The 20,224-nt window shown below is 38.6% G+C and overlaps 1 protein-coding gene across 1 annotated transcript in view; it reads right to left on the bottom strand.

Annotated features, from left to right (window-relative positions):
* Window positions 1-1,790: 1,790 nt before the first annotated feature.
* Window positions 1,791-20,224, bottom strand: part of APOO (apolipoprotein O) — a 50,256-nt gene continuing 31,822 nt past the window's right edge. The window contains exons 6-8 of the mRNA XM_055565572.1: window positions 15,566-15,657; window positions 12,125-12,205; window positions 1,791-1,856 (exon numbers count right to left, since the gene is read on the bottom strand). Coding sequence (XP_055421547.1) covers window positions 1,821-1,856; window positions 12,125-12,205; window positions 15,566-15,657 — 209 coding nt within the window. The 3' untranslated portion in view covers window positions 1,791-1,820. The remainder of the gene's footprint in view (window positions 1,857-12,124; window positions 12,206-15,565; window positions 15,658-20,224) is intronic.

Raw genomic sequence — 20,224 nt, 5'->3', positions numbered from 1 at the left:
TATCAAAAACCCAAAAGCATATTTGGATGTGTGTGTGTGAGAAAAAAGTTTGGAATAATATGCAAACTATTAACAGAAATTACCTCTGGGAAAGGATTGGAAGACAAAACAAGCTTTCAAAACATTTATCTAAAAACAATTCTTTACAGCAAATATGCATCATTTTTATAATTAAAAACTACATTTCCAATAAACAACTTAAAAAAACGAAATCAAGGTTGTATATACAATAAGCTAAACTCTGGCACGGAACATTTTTGAAAAAATGAAATGAATATGTACACAGTTTCCCTATATTCTGTGACTCATTGTCCCTAAAGAGAAATATAATACTATCCAGTGTCAAATCTCTGACGAACTTGTGTGACTTCCTGGCTGCTTACCCACTAGTCACCCAGATGCACATCTGGCCCCATTCCCCAGAGATGCCAACTGTGGAGTGGGGCTTAAGCCTCTGCTTTTCAACAATCTCCCAGGTAATCTGTATCACAAAATGTGAGAAATGCTGATTTAGGGTTTCTATGTGAAGGGCTGGGATGTGAAAGAGGATCTGAATTTATTTTCTGTGACCGCTAAAGCAAGATCAGACCACTGTGTAGGAGTTACAAGGAGACATAGTTTTGCTTAGTATAAGAAACAGCTTCCTAAAAATTAGAACTGTCCAAAGATGGCTGCCCCGTAGGGTGCTTTTCCTATCAGTGGAGGTAAAAACTGGGAACACACAGGGCTACAGAGAATTTCGCTTGAGGCTGGGGGTTATACCAAATACTTCTTTAAAATTCTAAGATTATATGACTCTCTGGGTCTCCAAAAATATTGGGACAACGTGAGAAAGAAAAACCTCAAACCCAGAGCTTTCATGAGTTTTAAATAGTAGCCATGACTTACGATAAATGTAACACTGATTTTTTAAAAACAAATTTCTATTATAAAAGAAAATTCATATTCATTGCAAAAATTTAAAAATACATAGTTATATAGAAGAAAAAGTATAAAAATCATCATAATCTTACTATCTGAAGATACATACTTAAATTTTTTTTATTTTCTGGTAATTATCCTCTCTAGAAATATATTATACTAGCTTCTTTTTTTCATTTGATAATTGTGCATATGTGTGTATGCTAAGTCAATTCAGTCATGTTCAACTCTTTGCAACCCTATGGACTGTAGCCCCATAGGCTCCTCTGTCCATGGGATTTCCAGGGAAGAATATTGGAGTGGGTTGCTATTTCCTCCTCCAGGGGATATTCCCAACCCAGGGTCTGAACCCACGTCTCCTGCATCTTCTGCATTGGCAGGTGTATTCTCTACCACTGAGCCACCTGGGAAGCCCAGCCTCAAGTTACTCAATCTTTAAGGAAAGAAAATTACACCTGTGAATTCCCTATGTCACTTATTCCATATAATCTCGAGCGTCTCTACCAAAGTCATGCATTCAGCAAATGTTTATTGAATGATTATTAGGTGAATACAAGTGTGCTGACTACAGTGAAATGCTGTCTGAAAAAAATAAGCTTAAGAAATGATTGTCTGAAATAGGTTTGTGGACAAATCACAACTGTCGAGTTCTAGCTTGTCTAAAAAACCCAGGTACTTCTCAGAACAAACACAATTAAAGAAGTCGTAGCACTTAGGCCCAGAAATTAAAGATGAAATGAAATATCATCCTGGCCCTTATGTTTCCACCACACAAAGTTTAAATGGCTATAATTAATTAATTAAAGACAAGTCATTTCAATTGGTGCTAATAATGCTAAAAATAACCACAAATTTTTTTTGTTCTTTACCTGATTAAAATGGGAAGAGCATGGAGTATTCTACTTATTTCCAGGTGAGTTCTTCACATTTCCTGACTTGTAAGACAAAAAGTAAGAATGTTAATGCGGTTTGAAAAGAAATAGTAAAACCTCTAAAGAAATAGTGCACTGTTTCAAAGTGCCCATCTTCCCTAATTGAATATTATCTGATGCAAAGTGACCCATGTCTCCATAAACTAAAGGTATTACTAGGGCTCCCTGAGGGCCCTGTTGTAGAAACTGACTCGGGCCCAGAGGAGAGGAGGAAATAAAACTCCATTAATCCTCACTACACAGATTTGGCCAACAGCTGATTCGATAAAACATCCAATAAACAGTGAAAAGATTTCTTCACTACTTTATGTTATTGTCCTTGTTAAGGAAGGTTACTGAATCACTTTGCTGTATACCTGAAACTAAAACAATATTGTAAATCAACTAAACTGCGGTAAAATTTAGAGAAAAAAAAAAAGAATAGTCACTATGATTGGAACATTAAAAAAAAAAAAGGTTTTACACATATGGTAATACTTCCTGTAGGTCCTCTACTCTGTATATCGTTCACTGTAGGGGTCAAATCACAAAACATGTTTATTCTGAAAGAGGTTATAATCAGACCACACCCATCCTGCCTGGCTGTCATCTGAGAACATATAATTAGGTCATGTCATCCATGAGAAGTGATGAAGGAAAGGTTCTAGAGGGAAAAATTCATGGGCTACATGTTTAAGACCTTACTTTCTTTCTCATAGGTTCTTAAGACTGTAATTCTGAAAACACATTAATAAGACCTGATGTACGTCAAGGAACTGAGCTCCCATGAGTGGCAGTCTAAAAAACACTGGGCTGCATTTGGGTGAAAATGGGGCTGTAATTCTGTGGGCAACTTGGTGCAGGTTCTCCTAGGGACCTTCTCTCAGAGTTACCCATGAGTGAAGGAAGGGGAAAGTGAAAAAGCAGGAACAAACGCCAAACCCTATAATTTCAGAGCATAGTTTTTAGGCAACGTCAGGCTTACTGTAGGGGCTAAGAACCTGTCTCTAAGCACAGTGATCATACATTCTGGTTTGCTCAAGTTATCCATACTGGTTTATACCCGCTGTTTCAGTATAATTAATAAGTGTCCCCTTTCACTCTCGAGGGTATCCTGTTTTGGATGACAAATTATATGACCACTGTATCTACAGACCACAACCACTTGATGATGGAGTTCTGGGGAATAAAGCAAGATGTACTGCTTGGTGGATCAACATACAATATCCAGGTCCACTTGCTGCTCTGAATCTACAGGACTCAGTATCTGTGTGTCTTACTCTATTCCTCCAGAGCCTCTTTCTCACACAGTCACGCACACACCAGAGGCCTTCTTGCTGTTGCTCTTCCAACTTGCCAAGCTCCTTCCTGGGATAAGACCTTTACAAAACAAATCCTTTGACCTAGACTGGTCACTCCCAATTTTTACCTGGCTAAATGCTATTGGTCCTTCAGATCAAGGCTTTCTTCTGCCCTCTGCCCTTCTATTCAGATGAGAATCTTTATTCACATTCATAGCACCCATGCACTTCCTGATCTGTGGAATTCTTTCATTCATATTTGAATCCTTCACTAATATATGTTTCACAAGGGCACAATATCCCTAGGACCTCTTAGCACAGAGCATTCAAACATTTGTTGAATAAACAAATGGAATGAGGTAGAACCTATAAATCTGATGAGTGTTTAAAAAAAGTTTGGGCATGTAATTAATGAAGAGATAAAAACAAGCTTCTGAAGATAAGTGAGATAAGCATGTCCAACTGGGTGTATCATAAAAAATCATGTGGTTCTCTACCTAGTTAAATGTATTTCAGGTCTGAATTATCTTAATATAATGCTTGCCAAGTACTTTCAGTGACATCTTATATATTCAACTATGGGTATTTGCCAGCAACTCGATCTCAAAAATATAAACTGCTAAGTTCATAAGCTTTTTAATCTTTTGGACATTAAGAAAATGAGCACATAAAAACATTCTTCTGGTTGAAGAAAACAACTCGGTTGCTAGGAAATTTTTCTTGTTTGATTACATATTACTTATAGTATAATAAAACATGACAGTCAAATATCTCACTAATGAAATAGTGAGCCCATCCACGCTATTACAAATCAGATCTCTCTTGGCAGAAATCATCATGATTTCAGCAAAAACAATATTCTGACTTCAAAAGACAGTTTGTGACTTAGCACAAGCCAGAAATCAATTTTTTTTGCATCTCCAGTTTTATTTAAAATATTTTACAATGCAACCATTCTCCTTATAATCTAATTTTAATACATATTGGGTTTCACTGTTCTTTTTAAGTGATTAATGCATTTTAACCCAACACATCTAAAAAATATTATACTATTATTGCAACACGTAATCAATATAACATCAATCAATATTAAAATCCTGAGACAGTTTACAATCTTTTTAATTTAGACCTTGTCTTCTAAATTTGGTGTGAATTTGCCCTTATAGCACACCTCAGTGTGGATCAGCTACACTTCATGTAGTCCATAGCTGGTGTCTGCCATATTAACTGCTATGGGCTACAGGAATTAATCAAAATATTTATTTCTAATTAATATGTATTGCCATATGAAGGGGTATTTGTAGCTAAACCTTTAAGGTATAGTAACCCACTGAAATGTCTGAGCCCTTCACTAGCTGAATCATTTTGATCAATTACTTAACTTCTCCAAAATGCAGTTTCCTCAGTTATAACATGGGGATAATAACAGCTGGCTTAAAACTCAATGTTCAAAAAACTAAGATCATGGTATCTGGTCACATCACTTCATGGCAAATAGATGGGGAAAAAATGGAAACAGTGGCAGACTTTATTTTCTTGGACTCCAAAATCACTGCAGAGAGTGACTGCAGCCATCAAATTAAAAGATGCTTGCTTCTTGGAAGAAAAGCTATGACAAACCTAGAGAGCATATTAAAAGCAGAGACATGACTTTGCTAACAAAGGTCCATATAATCAAAGTTATGGTTTTTCCAGAAATCATGTATGGATATAAGAGTTGGACCATCAAGAATGCTGAGTGCCAAAGAATTGATGGTTTTGAACTGTGGTGTTGGAGAAGACTCTTGAGAGTCCCTTGGCCAGCAAGGTGATCAAACCAGTCAACCCTAAGGGAAATCAATCCTGAATATTCATTGCAAGGATGGATGCTGAAGCCGAAGCTCCAATACGTTGGCCACCTGATGCAGAGCTGACTCAATGGAAAAGACCCTGATGCTGGGAAAGATTGAAGGCAAAAGGAGAAGGAGATGACACAGGATGAGATGGTTGGATGGCATCACCATTTCAATGGACATGAGTTTGAGCAAACTCTGGAAGATGGTGAAGGACAGGGAAGCCTGGCATGCTGCAGTCCATGGGGTCACAAAGAGTCGAACATGACTGAGTGACTGAACAACAAATAATAGAACCTGCTTCACAGACTCTTCCTGAGCAAAGAGTTTAGCACCCAGGGCCAAGCTCCCAGCAAGTACTCCATAAATGTCCCATATCCTATGTGGTAGGTCACTTAACTTTTTCAATGAGGAAATAAAAGGTAAGGAAAAATGACCTGTCAAAACCCCAATGAAATTCCAATTCACTGGGTGTGGTAGGCAGAATAATGGCCCCCCAGAGGTGTTTGCATCCTAATGCTGGAACCTGTGACTGTGCTATTGTACATGGCAAAGGAGAATTACAGTGGCACTGGAGTTAAGGTTGCAAACCAGCTGACCTTACGATAGGGAGATTATCTTGGATTATCTAGGTTGGCCCAATTGAATCACATGGGTCCCTATAGCGTAAGAGAACAGAAGACAGGGTCAAAGAAATAGGACATGAACAGGGCTCATCTGCAGAGGCTGGCTTTGAAGACGGAAGATGAGGGCTGGGAGACGAGGAATGCTGCAGCCTCTAGAGGCTGAGAACTGCCCTCAGCTGACAGCCAGCAAAGCAGACCTTGACCCTATAACCGCCAAGAAACTGAATTCTGTCAACAACCTGAATGAGCAGGAAGTGGATTCTCCCCTGGAACCTCCAGAAAGGAATGCAGGAATCAAGGACAACTTGATTTAGCACCGGACGTCTAACCTACAGAGTCTAAGAAAATAGATTTGCATTCATCTCAGTCAGTAAAGTTGTGGTCGTTTGTTACGGCAGCAAATATTAAACTAAAACAGATACAAGGACTTTTGACTAATGAGTATAATAAGCTCTATGGCTCCATTTTCCATCAGGAGATGTTACCTTCTCCCGTGCAGATGTCACATGACATCTATCATGGCTACCACGTCTAAAGTTGGTCCATTTTCTCTGCTTCTGACATGGATAAACCCACTGAATCCTCAAAACAACCCCCATTTACCAGAGCACGAGAACAATTTCCCAAGGTTCCCTGGTGGCTCAGCTGGTAAAGAGTCCACCTGCAATGCAGGAGACCTAGGTTCGATGCCTCAGTTGGGACAATCCCCTGGAGAAGGGAAAGACTACCCACTCTGGTCTTCTGGCCTGGAGAATTCCATGGACTGTATAGTCCACGGCATTGCAAAGAGTCGGACTCAACTGAGCCACTTTCACTCACTCAAGGATTGTAAGAGGTGGGGGTGCGGGGAGAGTTGGAGAAGAGCCTGGCGTGTCCACTATGGAGTCTACTCTCTTGGCTACCAGGTCACGTGGCATTGTGCCTTATCTACGTTTTCTGATATCAAAAGTGTATGTCTTTCAAAAAAAGGAGAGACTTTTTCTTTCAGGATTTCTTATTTTTTATTTTGCTAAGTAATATTGTTTTTAAAGAACAAAAGAAAATCATTACCTAGTACCTTTATTTCTTAGCATTTTAATAACAAAAACTAGAATGGGCAGAAATTCAGAATAAATTTAGCTTTACGGAAAAGCCACTATATTGTCCTTATTTTTATTTTATTGTGGTAAGAACACTTAATATGAGATCTGCTCTCCTGACAAATTTTCAAGTGTACAATATTGTAATGCTAACTACAGGCACTATGCTGTACAGCAGATCTCTAGAATTATCCATCTTGTATAACTGAAATTTTATACCCATTAAATAGCAACTCCCCATTTTCCCCTCACCCTCTGCTTCTATAAATCTGACTGTTTTAGATACTTCATGTAAGTGAACTCAAACAGTATTTCTCCTGTGACTGCCTTATTTCAGAGATGATCATTTTAAAATCATATCACTTACAGCTAAACTTGAGTGTGTTTAGAAAGCTGAGGAATTTTGAATGGAGGAAGAGAAAACAGGATTTACTCAGGATGGTGGCCACTGTTTCCCTTTTATTTTCCTGCTGAGCTAGCAAAGGCTTGAATACAACTATTAAAAGCTCAGCATTAGAAATTCTGCTCAGTTTTCACATTAGTAACAGGTTTATATTTCTTTATATTTTCCTGCCCTTCAAAGAAGTATTAAGTTCTTGGCTTTTAGTTATTGTTGGTCTTTAACAGTCATTTTATAATTCTTTGATAGTAAATTGTCACAAGTTTTTAAAACCTACTGAAAATTAAACATGACTTTTACTGAAACACATTGCTGTGTTTGGTTAATTTAGAAGACAATTCCAAAAGGGCCATCTGTGACCCTGGGGCCTGCCACCCACCATGGGCCTCCATCTCTGAAACTCAGCCTTTGGGCTGGGACTATTCTGAAGGGGTTTCAGATTAGCAATGAACAATCAATGAATAGTTTCCTGCTTTTATTAAGTGCCTAGAGTCAAAGCGTGAAAACTTTAATGGAAACGATCTGTGAATCAACTATATTAAGAACTCCTGATCATCATCAAAAGACATCAAAACTGAAAAGACTAGCCTCAAACCGGGAGAAGACATCTGCAAACATGTGACCACAATATTAGTATCTAGGAAAAAATGAAGCCTTTTACATCAATCATTAAGAAAGGAACTAATGACCCACATAAAAAATGCCAAAAGACATGAAGGGGCATTTCAAGAAGAAACCAATAAACATGTGAAAAGATGTTCAACCTCATTCGTAATCAAAGGAATGTACACCAAAACAACAAAGAGAAATTCTGAGACCACTGTGACATGCCAGCCAGCCAGAAAACTATTGCAGAGTTCTTGCATCACATCAGAAAGACACAGAGCCAGCTTCTACCAGCCAAAATGAGCAACCTGAACTCCAACAAGGATAAGAATTACAAAGCATTCAAACCCAAATATGTTTAAATCGACAAATTCAAAATGATTGTTAAAAAAAAAAAAAAAAACTAGTTGGAGACATTCTAAGGATGTGAGGGAACAAATTTATTATTCTGAAAGCCAGACAAATCCAAGAGAAAAAGCTGAGCATTTATCTTGTCTTTCCTATAACTAACTAGTTTATGAGGGGAAAGAGTTCTTTATTCAAGTGCTCTAGCTATCATGTGAAAATGAAATGACAGAAATAGAATATCACCATTTTCCAACTCCCAGTGAATCAGTGAGTCTAGGTATTGATCCTCAACAGCCACTAACACCAAACTGGTAAAGTGAAGCAAAAACATAGGTGCCTGCATAGACCTATGGCCTTGCCAACTGGACTAACACAAATTTGATTAGGCAGCCTGTGGACCCAGCAGCCAATCTTCAGGAAACGTAGAGAAGAGAGGAACACTTTCAACTGCACCTAGGTGTGTAATCAGTAAAACCCAAACTGTTGGAAACTACAGGTCCAACATGCCAGGTTCTTTTAACAGATACAGTGTAAGGAAAATAAGAGGATGGAAGGAGAAACTGTAGATTAAAAGTGACTTAGAAGGGGAAAAAAGCCTTAAAAGAAATATCAAGTCAGAAATAATAGTGGGCAAGACTAAAGAGACAGGGATAGACACTTAGGTGACAAAGCTATTAATAGTTGCAAGAAAGTACATTATTGGGGCAACTAAGGAAATCTGACTATGGACTGCATATTAGATAATGTCTATGTAAACAAAGAAATGTCAACTTTCCTGAGCATGATAATGGTATTGTGATTCTATCAGTAAATGACCATATTCTTTGGAAATACATACTGACTTAGATACGGGTAGAAAGCACCATATCTATAAGTCTCAAATGGTTCAGAAAAATAAAATACACATGTGTGAGTGCCCAAGCATGTGTAAAAAGACAGACAAAGCAAATGTAGCAAAATGGTAACTGGTGAATCTAAGTGAAGGGTATATTCATTATACTATTCCTGCAACTGTTTTGCAGTTCTGAATTTTTTTTTTTTCAAAACAAAAATTGGGGAACAAAACAAAGCCACACATACACACACCCCACAGTGAAAAACTACTTCAAAAGCACCAGACTGGCAAAAATAGAAAACTTGTCATCTAGTAAAATTGATGTGCAGACCCTATGAACCAGGAATCTCAGCCTAGAAAGACTCTTAATAGACACATGTACAAAAATATGCTCACAGCTGTGTGTGCAACAATATACTGAAAACCACCCAACTAGCCATCAACATGGGATTTTCCCATAAAGAAATATTCTATAGCAGTATAAATTAATAAACTACGGCCATACACAGCCCATAAACATAATGCTTAGGGAACAAAACAACTTGCAAAATAATACACAGAGTAAGACTCCATCTAGACAAACTATATATTTATTTACATGTGTATCTGATATAGTTACGTTAAAAGGCAAAAAACAGGCAAGCTGAACTACAGTGTTTAGGTTAAACTACAAGAAAAGTTTAAAGACTAACAAAGGAATAAAAACTTCAAAATTCTGGATAGTGGTTCTCTCTGGGTAGACAGAGGGGCACAGGAAGAAGTTGAAAGACATTGGTAATTTCCTATTTTTAAAGATGGATGGTTGGTTGGTATATGAATGGTCACTGTATTGTTGGATTTTAAACTGTAAATAAACATATACACAGTTATTGTACATATATTTTATATATTCTTTTATCTCAAAAAAGGAAAAAACCCTGACCCACTATGATGACAATATTTCTGGACACACCCATCTTTGCTTCACAGTTCTGCCAAAGCAAAGAATTCATTTTAGCTGAAGCAGATTAATTCCTCTTCACCAACCAATCACAGAACTGAAAGATCACCTCATTCAAATTTCATTGGTAGAAGACTCACTGCAAATATTTAGAATTAACTCCTAAAAGGGAAAAGGGATGTGGCGGACCAAAAAATGCCACAGACTTCCTTAGGGTTTTTGCGAGCAATACAGCTCCATGGGAAATAATTAAGAACTGAACCATCATTCATACCACTTAAAATTTCAGGGCTCCATTTTAAACACAATGGCCACAAATTTCTTTTGACTATTTACAACCAAAAGTATGTATATCTGTTACATGATTGTAGTACAAACAATTATGAATCAGACTGCGCTGAATTTGAGACTGGTAATTAAAGCTTGACTTGAAAACCAATTTCTAAACATGCTAAGAAACAAACAAAAATCTCCTCCACGAAGTGTTCCCCAATTCCTTTCAAAGAGTTCCTGAGCTCCAAAAGATTCCTGTTCCAGGGTAGCTTAAATCTTTACTCTCATTAGTAAAGAAAAAACAAACAAAAAATACTGAAACCCACAAAGTCCAACAAGGCGGGGGGCAGGGAAATCAATAAAAAACAAAAGCATTTCACTATCAAAAATAATTCCCCAAATCTAAGTACATCAAATCTTGAATTAATAGGGCCTTCTGATATTTTTCACTTAGAACTTGTGCTAAATGTTTAAATTGTCAATATCCATTTTATTAGCTTCTAGTCACGACAGATAGCTGTCAGGAGAATTGTGCTTGAGAGTAAATGAGTGGAACTCTCAGTGATGCTCAAGAGGGCAAGGGCACAGACAGGAGACCAGAGAAGATATATAGACCAACCTCAGACTAATTAGGCATCTTTACTACCTCACTCCCCATATCCAGCGTTTTCAAACAGCCATAAAGTGCTGGCCTGTTCAGCTTGCATTCCAACCACAGTCCAGTTGGTGAGCACGTGTCTGCCTGACACCACAGTGAACGCTCAGACTCCCAGGGGACAACCCTCCCTCACCATGGCTTTTGTGTGCATTAGTTCTGTACTGATACCACAGCGAGCACACCTAACTGAGGTGGAGTTTCATTTTCCACATTTCTTTCTAAGGCTGTGTGTGTATAGCTTTCCTGACAGTCTACTTCCTTTCTCATATTAAACTCAGTGTGGACTTAAGGAATTTTTTAAACAGGAAAGAAAGCTTCCAAAGAAAATGTCAGAGAAATGAAAATAAAACTATGAGTGTTTATTCTTTAAAATGGATTGCCAAAGGGCACTTGATATTAATATACAACTTCCTACTCAAGAGCTAGCTGGTTTTAAACAGGCTCAATAGAGGTTAACTCCTTTAGAAATCACCAGTACAAAATCTAGTCTTAAGATTTCACCGGAAGAGTATTTATGTAACTAATGAGAAAGGCTTATAATTTATTCCACAATGTTACTTTCAAGTTCAAGTTCAAAATCCTGGACTTTGAGATAGGTATTTATATTTTTTTAAAAGAGTACTTTGATTTGAGATGACCAGAATCAAGTCTTCTATGATAAGGTATGTTAATAAGAAGAACCCTAATTCTTCCTCATTGAGCTGTGCCTCTGAGTGCTCAGAGAAGACATGATGCCTTGTTCTACACTTACTCTTCCTTATCAGAGCAGAGAGAACGTTCCAGCAAACATGGGCAACATTTATCAGCTAAGTGGCTGTGAGAAGAGACAAAAAAATAGCATGTCCTTATAATTCCACAACATCTTCCCCTCTGATGCTCGCCTATGAGTCAGTAGAGTGGCCTGTAACTGGTGGCTGGGCCCCCATATGCCCTTAACTGGGCCCAGAGGCTAGGGGATGAACAGATACAGTACTGATAAAGCAAAGAATGGAGCCTATGATGAGTGAAATAGCAAGAGGAGAAGTCTCGGCTATTCATCTTCTGCTGGGAACATACCCTGTTTCCATCTATTCTAGTTCTGATAAAACTTTCAGATAATATGCAACACTCTGAACAAATTGTAAATACACAGAGCGGAAATTATGGTCTAAGACTGAAGTGGAATGCATTCTATGATCACCTCTTATATTCAGCCCGGCTAAAAACAATTAAATGCATAGAAGTTCTATTGCTCCTCCAATAAAGGCCACCCAAGAAGAATCTGAGCCACAGGCATAAGGAAACACAAACACAAAAAGCAGGAGCAAGCAACAGGGTTATTAAGAATTTTATAAAACCTGAGAGAAACCACACATTTAAACTGAAAGGAAGATAATGAAAAAGATCTTTCTCACCTTTTGAAAGTTCTCCTTCCACAAATCTTCTACGACAATGTATCCTCGTAAACCCCAGTCATACAATTTCTCTCCACTGACCTTGAAATAAAATATAAAAGATCCTTGCTATTTCATATATGAAGTGGTAAGGAAGAGAATTTATTGCTTTCTTTTGTCCCATTTCCAAAAGAAGTGTATTTAAGTAGACAACTACCACAGGAATCTTGATTGAACATACACATTAAAACTATATAATGTAAGCAAATAAAAGATAGCAAGAATGATGGGGTAAGAAGAAAAAATAGTTTGCCCATGTATAGCTACTGTTTAAAATAATGTGCCATAAATTATAGGTGCATATTTCAACCTTTCACAATTTCAAGGGAAAAAATGCTGATATAAGAAATTCCTAAAAAATCAGATAAGAAAGAAGGCTTCTACCTATCACATCTAGCACGTAACAGCCAACCAAGTCTGAAACTCAAGATGAAAATCATTCATTCATTTTAGGGGCTAGGTAAAAAAACAAGTGAGCCCAGTAAAGACAGTCAGTCTTCCCAGATCCCTCAAAACATAAAAGTCTTTGAATTTCTATAGGACTTTTGCTGTCTGCTCCAAAATCCTTTCTACAACATGCAGAAAGGTAGGGTCCAGGGTCAGAGAACATTTTGGGGTAAGTGAGCTCCCTACCTTAAAAGGTGCTGATCCACCTTTGGCCTGCTGACTTCAATTACTGGAAACTTTTTAAAAAAATATTCAGCTTTCTTAAAAAGAAACTTCCAATAATTTGCATTCATTGGTCCTATTTATGACAATATTGATTAGTCTTCTACATGAAACTACTTTGATTTTTTGAAAGCAGTTATTATTCTCTTCCGAATTTTTATAATCATTTGTCTCTATATACCATTTTACTTTACCAAGCACATTCACATGATTTATCTCTATTCTATATAACAATCCTATATGGTAAGTAGGCAAAGATTATTAGGATATATTCAGAGGCCAAATGACTCATCCAAGGTCACAATGCTAGTAAATCCAGCCTTTGGCTGCAACATACTGGTTTCTTACAAGTTATATTCTTCCAGTTGTGCCAACTGTTCTTAAAATATGATATGATATGATTCTCAGACTCATTGGTAGATGTAACAAGCATTTACTATCAGTATGGCACTGTTCTCGGTGTTTTAAATTTCTGAGAGAAAAATAATATTCACCCATCACTTTCAGAGTTTTCTGACAATACTATTCTTCAAACACTACTGAACAGAAAACAAAACTTTAAAAGTGATTAAGTGGCTTGTCCAAGGTCATGGCATTCATTAGGAGGGAAAAAAAGAGGAAGTAGAAAAGAAACTGTGAAATAGGAACTAATTCTCTTTTGATCACTGATGTTTGTTTTGTTTTATTGTGCAAAATACACATAATATAAAATTTACCATTTTAACCACTTCTAGGTGTATAATTCAGTGGTAATTACATTCACAATGTTATGTGACCATCACCACCACTATTTTCAGAACTTTTTCATCATTCCAAACAGATCACTAATGTTTTATATCTAGTGAAAACAGTTAATTGTTTTGTTCTGGCTTACTCTAGGTACAAAAAAAAAGACAAAACTCCTTCCCACTGACTTTAAAAATAAATTAGAATACAACTCAGATTTGTAGGCTACTATCTTGGTTGTGAATACAAAAAATTCTTTTGCAATGCATGCTGTGGCATGGAAGATTAAAAAAAAGACCTCTACTCAGAGGGCTACTACATATGCTTCTCAACCACCAGCCAATTTACTATTTAAACCATAACAGACTGAGATGATGTTTGATTATTTTTGTGATCTAGGGCAGGCAGACATGATTCACTGTTCCAGAGCTGGGACTGAAGCAGACAGAGGATCAGTAACTGCCTCCAGGACTGCTATAAACAACGCCAAACCCATGTTATAAAGATTGTACTGGTATTTGCCACCAAAGCCAACAATTTCCCACAGCTGGATCCACTGGGCTCCCACCTACAACTGGAGCACCATCCAGGAATCTAGACTTGATGATATTGTAAGGACTCCAGGGGGCACAGTGTCTGGACGGACTGGCTCAGAGCTTCAGGAACTAGTTCTGGTGATGGCACTGCTCTTCTTCCTAGAAACCAGTCAGTGTGATATGGCAGTTCTAGCAAATGAATCCCCATCTCCAAAAGCTACTTAGGATCTCAAAACTTTAAGTCGGCCTCGTTCTTGCCAGTTTTCCAAGGGATTTCATGTGTACAGTCCCTCAGAGTCCAGACACCACTGCCCTGAGGGAGTCTAGTCTTTATCAGTGGTTCTCAAATATTATGGGCTTGCAAAAACCCTACAGAGGGCCTGCTAAAACACAGACTGCTGGCCCTAACTCTCAGTGTCTGAGTCAACAGGTCTGGGTTGGGGCCTGAAAACCTGCATTTCTAATAAGTTCCCAGGTGATCCTGATCCCACTGATCCAGGGACTACAGTCTGAGAACTGCTGGTCCAGCTGTTACGGACTGAACTGTGTCCCCCAAAACTCATGTGTTGAAGCCCTAACCCACAATGTTACTGTTTGGAGAAAGGGCCTTTAAAGAGGTAATTAAGGTCAAGTGAAGTCATAAGGGTGGAGCTCTAATCCACTGGTGTCATTATAAGACAAGGATGACACATCAAGAAAGTGTGTATACAGTGACAAGGCTACACGAGGACACGGAGAAGGTGGCCATCTGCAAGTCAAGGAGAGAGGCCTCAGGAGAAACCAACCCTGCTCACACCTTGCTCTTGGGCTTCCAGCCTTCAGAACTGTGAGAAAATAAATTTCTATTATTTAGGTCTCACAGGCTTGGTATTTTGTCATGGCAGCTTGAGCTGATGAAGGCATCAGCTGTACTCGTGTCTTGGCCACTATGTTCTACCTGCCAGGATGCCATCAAGCTGAGGCCTCAAGGGTAAGAAAGGATCAGCCAACTGACAGCCCTAAAAAGGGCATTCCCAACAGAGCAAACTGCACTCCCTGAAGTCCCCAGCAAGGAAAGTGAGGCTGGCACCAGATGAGGGGGAAGGCGCAGAGGGCCAGAGCACAAGGCCCATGCCTACAATGCCAGGGAGGGCAGGCTATGACCAGGTACGCCCAACCTGAGAATGATCTGTAAACACCAACTCTGGAATTTGAGTCTCTAGGCTTCCATGTAATTATGCAAAAAAGGTATATTAAATTTTCTTTGATTAATACTCAAATTAGCTTGTCTTCTCTGAATACTGACATTGAAAGGAGGGCCAGAACTGAGGAGAAAACCATTTAAATTTGCTACAAAACCATTTAAATCTATATGTGCAAAGAAATTTTACTCTGGTGCTATAAAGTCTGCAAAATAAAGTTAAATGAAGCAGTAAACCCATACATACATGAGCAAGAACAAGGGACATGCAAGCTTACTGATAAAACTTACCTGGACAAATACAATGGCTTGTTGTGGATAATAAAGAGAGGCAGCAAATCCCATGAAACCAGGTGGATATACCAGCTTCTTTATCTTTGAACCTATTAAATAAAAGGTTGTGGACACCATCAGAAGATTTATTATCTCTATCATCACAGTTTGCCTTATACATCTAACACTGTGTAAGACTCCTCCACAGCATGCCAGTGCCAAATTGCTGTGGTTAGGGCATCTCTCCAGACAAAATCTTAAAAGGGGCACAAGGTACCTCTACAGAAATGCCATGGATTTGCTGCTGAGAGCCAAGACAGCTGGTGTAACAGCATGTGCGTGTTAGTGGAGAGAGTCCAGCCTCGCTCAGGTGGGCATTGTCATCACTCTCCTTTAAGGTCAGTTCCCTCTCAGCTCACCCAGAGAGAGAACCTGCTTCTCAACAAGTCCCATCTATATGTAAAAAGTTCTTATTAGAGTTTCAATCGCCTTGCTCTTAAATACGACTGTACAACAGAGGAAAGGTGAAGAAAGCTCACAACATAAAAGAGGACATCAAGACAAGAAAGACAGAAAAATGACCAAAGGAAAAAGAACTTAAAACCAAATTAAACTTGTTCTTAGGTATCATCAATAAATTTAAGGAGCTACTGCATTAAAAGAAAAATGAGCTCTGTGAAACAAAGCAGAAAAGAGCTCTTGGAAATGACCAAGGTAAAATAATTCAAAAGAAGAAAATAATCAAGAATACACAAGAGCAATCTGATAGGGGCTCCCCAGAGGGCTGAGTGGTAAAGAATCTGCCTGCCAGTGCAGGAGACGCAGGTTCGATCCCTGGGTTGGGAAGATCCCCTGGAGAAGGAAATGGCAATCCACTCCAATATTCTTTCCTGGGAAATTCCATGGACAGAGGAGCCTGGTGGGATACAGTCCATGGGATTGCGAAGAGTTGGACACAGCTGAGCGACTGAGCACTGTGCACAGAGAAAGCTGATAGGCAGCTGCTCTTGAGTTTCTAGCTCCAACTGGTGCACACAATGACCTGGGGGTCCTAGAAGTTCTGGAAGGAAGTACAATCCCCTGCTTCCCTGCCTGTTTCCACCCCCACACTTCCCAAGAAGCCAGTGATATAGACTGTAACCGTCAGCATGGCCAGAGGGAGCCTCCAGAAGGCAACAACAAAGGGCAAAAACCACCTGCCCTCCTTGAGTGGCCTGGCTGGGCCTACTTCCTCTGAATAATCATCCATTCATCTCTCTTCCAGAGAGATACCTCTTGTCATCACCACAGTCCTGGCCACCCTCATCACCATTATCTGCTAAATGCCCAAGAAACCTATCCGTATGATCCAGCAATCCCTCTTCCGGGTGTATATCCAAAGGAAATGAAGTCAGTAACCTGAAATACCTCATATTCATTGCAGCATTATTCACAATAGTCAACACATGAAAACAAACTAAATGTCTGGAGTGGAGGAATGGATAAAGAAACTATGGTATACATTTGCAATGGAATATTATTAAGCCTTTAAAAATAAGGACATTCTACCATGTGCAAAAATATGGATGAACCTAGAGGACATTATGCTAAGTGAAATAATTCAGACAGAGAAAGAAAAAACAGCACATGATCTCACTGATATGTAGAAGCTAAAAAAGTCAAATATACAGAAGCAAAGAGTAGAAGGGTGGCTATCAAGAGTAGGGAGGTGGGAGAAATGTGGAGATATTGGTCAAAGGATACAAAGATGCAGTTATGTAGGATGAGTAAGTCTAGAGATCTAATGTGCAGTATGAGAACTACAGTTAATAATACTGAACCCTGGACATTTACTGAGAGGAGATTTCAGATGCTCTCATCACAAAAAAGGTAACTATGTGAGAAGATATATTAATTAGCTCCACTCCAGTAATCATTTCACTATTTATACACATATGTTGTTGCTGCTGTTGTTCAGTCGCCCAGCCGTGTCAGACTCTTTGCTACCCCATGGACTGCAACACAACAGGCCACTCTGTCCCTCACCATCTTCTGAAATTTGCCCAAGTTCACGTCCATTGCATTGGTGATGCCATGCAGCCATCTCATCCTCTGACACCCTCTTCTCCTTCTGCCCTCAATCTTTTCCAGCATCAGGGACTTTTCCAATGAGTCAGCTGTTCTCATCAGATGACCAAAATACTGGAGTTTCAACTTTAGCATCAGTCCTTCCAGCAAGTATTCAGGGTTGATTTCCCTTAAGATTGACTGGTTTGATCTCCTTGCTGTCCAAGGGACTCTCAGGAATCTTCTCCAGCATCACAGTTCGAAGGTGTCAATTCTTCAGTGCTCTGTCTTCTCTACAGTCCAGCTCTCACAACTGTACATGACCACTGGGAAGACCATAGCCTCGACTATACGGACTTTTGTCAGTAATGTCTCTGCTTTTCAGCACACTGTCTAGGTATGTCATAGCTTTCCTGCCAAGAAGCAACCGTCTTCTGATTTCATGGCTGCAGTCACCATCCATAGTGATTTTGGAGCCCAGGAGGAAATCTGTCACTACTTCCACCTTTCCCCCCTCTATCTGCCATGAAGTAATGGGGCCAGATGCCATGATCTTAGTTTTTTTAAATACTTAGTTTTAAGCTGGCTCTTTCACTCTCCTCCTTCACCCTTATCAAGAGGTTCTTTAGTTCCTCTTTGCTTTCTGCCATTAGAGTGGGATCATCTGCATATCTGAGGCTGTTGATGTTTCTCTCACCTATCTTGATTCCAGACTGTAACTCATCCAGCCCGGCATTTCTCATAATGTGCTCAGTGTATAGATTAAACAAATAGGGTGACAGCAGACAGCCCTGTCATATACATATATACATATCAAAACATCACTTTGTATATCTTAAATACATATATATTTTTATTATAATTTTCCTACTTTAAGTACAACATACTCTGTAATAATTAATATTACTTTACAAAATGGGGAAGGGGGAAATTATGCTTTAAAGGATAAACAAGTGCCTAGCATTTTAGAGATATTTACTATCAAAATAAAAGTCCTAATTATAAATGAAACCTGTCTATTGAGTTGTCAAGCCCCGGTTACTTTGTATACAGGCAATTCATACAACTGTGTGTACTTAAGGAAAAAAAACTGAATTTCTTTATTAAAAAATAAAATAAAATTATATTAAAATAAATACAATGTTTGAAAAAAGAAAGAAAAGAAATCCTACCAGGACAGACTTAGCCCATCATACTGCTGCCAGCATCTACCTAAAGGGGCCTGCAAATCACTCTGACCACCCTTAAACATACTTACCCTCCCACTCATTTTGCTTAGGAACCCCCACCCAGGCTCCTGTATCCCAGCACCCATGGGAAAAGATCTATTGTACAGTATGTGTGTATGTGTACTTTTCTGGAAAAGAATTAAGGTTTTAAAGTATTTTAATACAACTAGAGCCCTCTCAGGAAAAGGAAAAAGAGAGGGGAACATCTAAACAAACAAGCAAATAAAGACAAAGGCAAAGGCCCCGCAGCAGCAGATGTCCTTCTGTTGCTGATCTGCTCAGGGGAGCACAGTTTCCGGTCGTCCTCAGGACTGTCAGCCCAGTGGATGTGCGGAGGATGAACACAGTGCAGAGCGCATGCATGGCACAGGGAGCTGTAAAACTGTTCCATGTGCTCTCCCCACGGAGAGGGAAGGAGGAAGCTAATCTCACTTGATTCCACATTCCTGGCTTCCTAACAGCCAGTCAACATTCCAACACCCTGGCCTTGGGATCTCCATAAATTCTAAACACTATCTAAATAAGATAGGAATGCTTTTTTGGACAGCTTTACAGAAGGAGGGGAAAGAAGTTTGGGACAAAAAGCTGATTCAACTATTGCCCAAGTCGATTAGCAAAAATAAACTCTGCTTTTAATTCTTATATATTCTGCACCAAATGGGAGGAGGACACAGGAAGTACAACAGGACCGCATTCTTCCATATTGTAAAAGAACAGTTAAGGCCTGTAATAGAAAGGTTCTTAATATTGAGAAACAGTTATCAAACTAGTCTCTATAGTCATCTCTTATTGGAACCTGATTACAGGGTTCATAATCTTTCTAATTTAGAAATTTTTGTAATCTGAATTTTATAACCAGTGAAACTTCCAAGTAGTTCATAACAAATTCATCTCATTACGGTAAAGTATTTTATCATCCTGTATTTCCTATAAATACTTTGTAATCCAGTAGTAAGATGTAGTAATATCTCTAAGTTGATATTTGTTAGCTTCTAACTTTAAGTATTTTAAAAGTTATTTTATCATCACTGACTGAAGCTATAAGACATCAAGAAATTATAAGCTCTCTATGAAATCACTGTACTGTGATTAATAGCCTGATTTTTTTTACTTTCTAATCTTTTATATTACAAAAAAATACTACAGTGCACAACCTTGAACATATGCCATTCTACATGTGTACAATAACATTTAAGAGGTAAACTCCCAGAATTCCAACCAATTAGCCTGATCTTAATAGTGAAATATTTAGAAACAGTTTCTCAGGTGTGACAGGTCTTAGTTAACAAAAGTTCACTTTCTGTACTGAAGAGCAACAGGAATTTGACCAAGTAAATGAAGTAAATGTGCCTATGAAGGATAACTAACTTCTTCTTTAAATCAAAAGTACACAATTTTTTTC

The sequence above is a fragment of the Bubalus kerabau genome, chromosome X (assembly GCF_029407905.1).
Source record: "Bubalus kerabau isolate K-KA32 ecotype Philippines breed swamp buffalo chromosome X, PCC_UOA_SB_1v2, whole genome shotgun sequence".
Classification (NCBI taxonomy): Eukaryota; Metazoa; Chordata; class Mammalia; order Artiodactyla; family Bovidae; genus Bubalus; species Bubalus kerabau.
The sequence above is the reverse complement of the archived record's forward strand: the minus strand, read 5'-3'. Positions and strand labels throughout refer to the sequence as shown.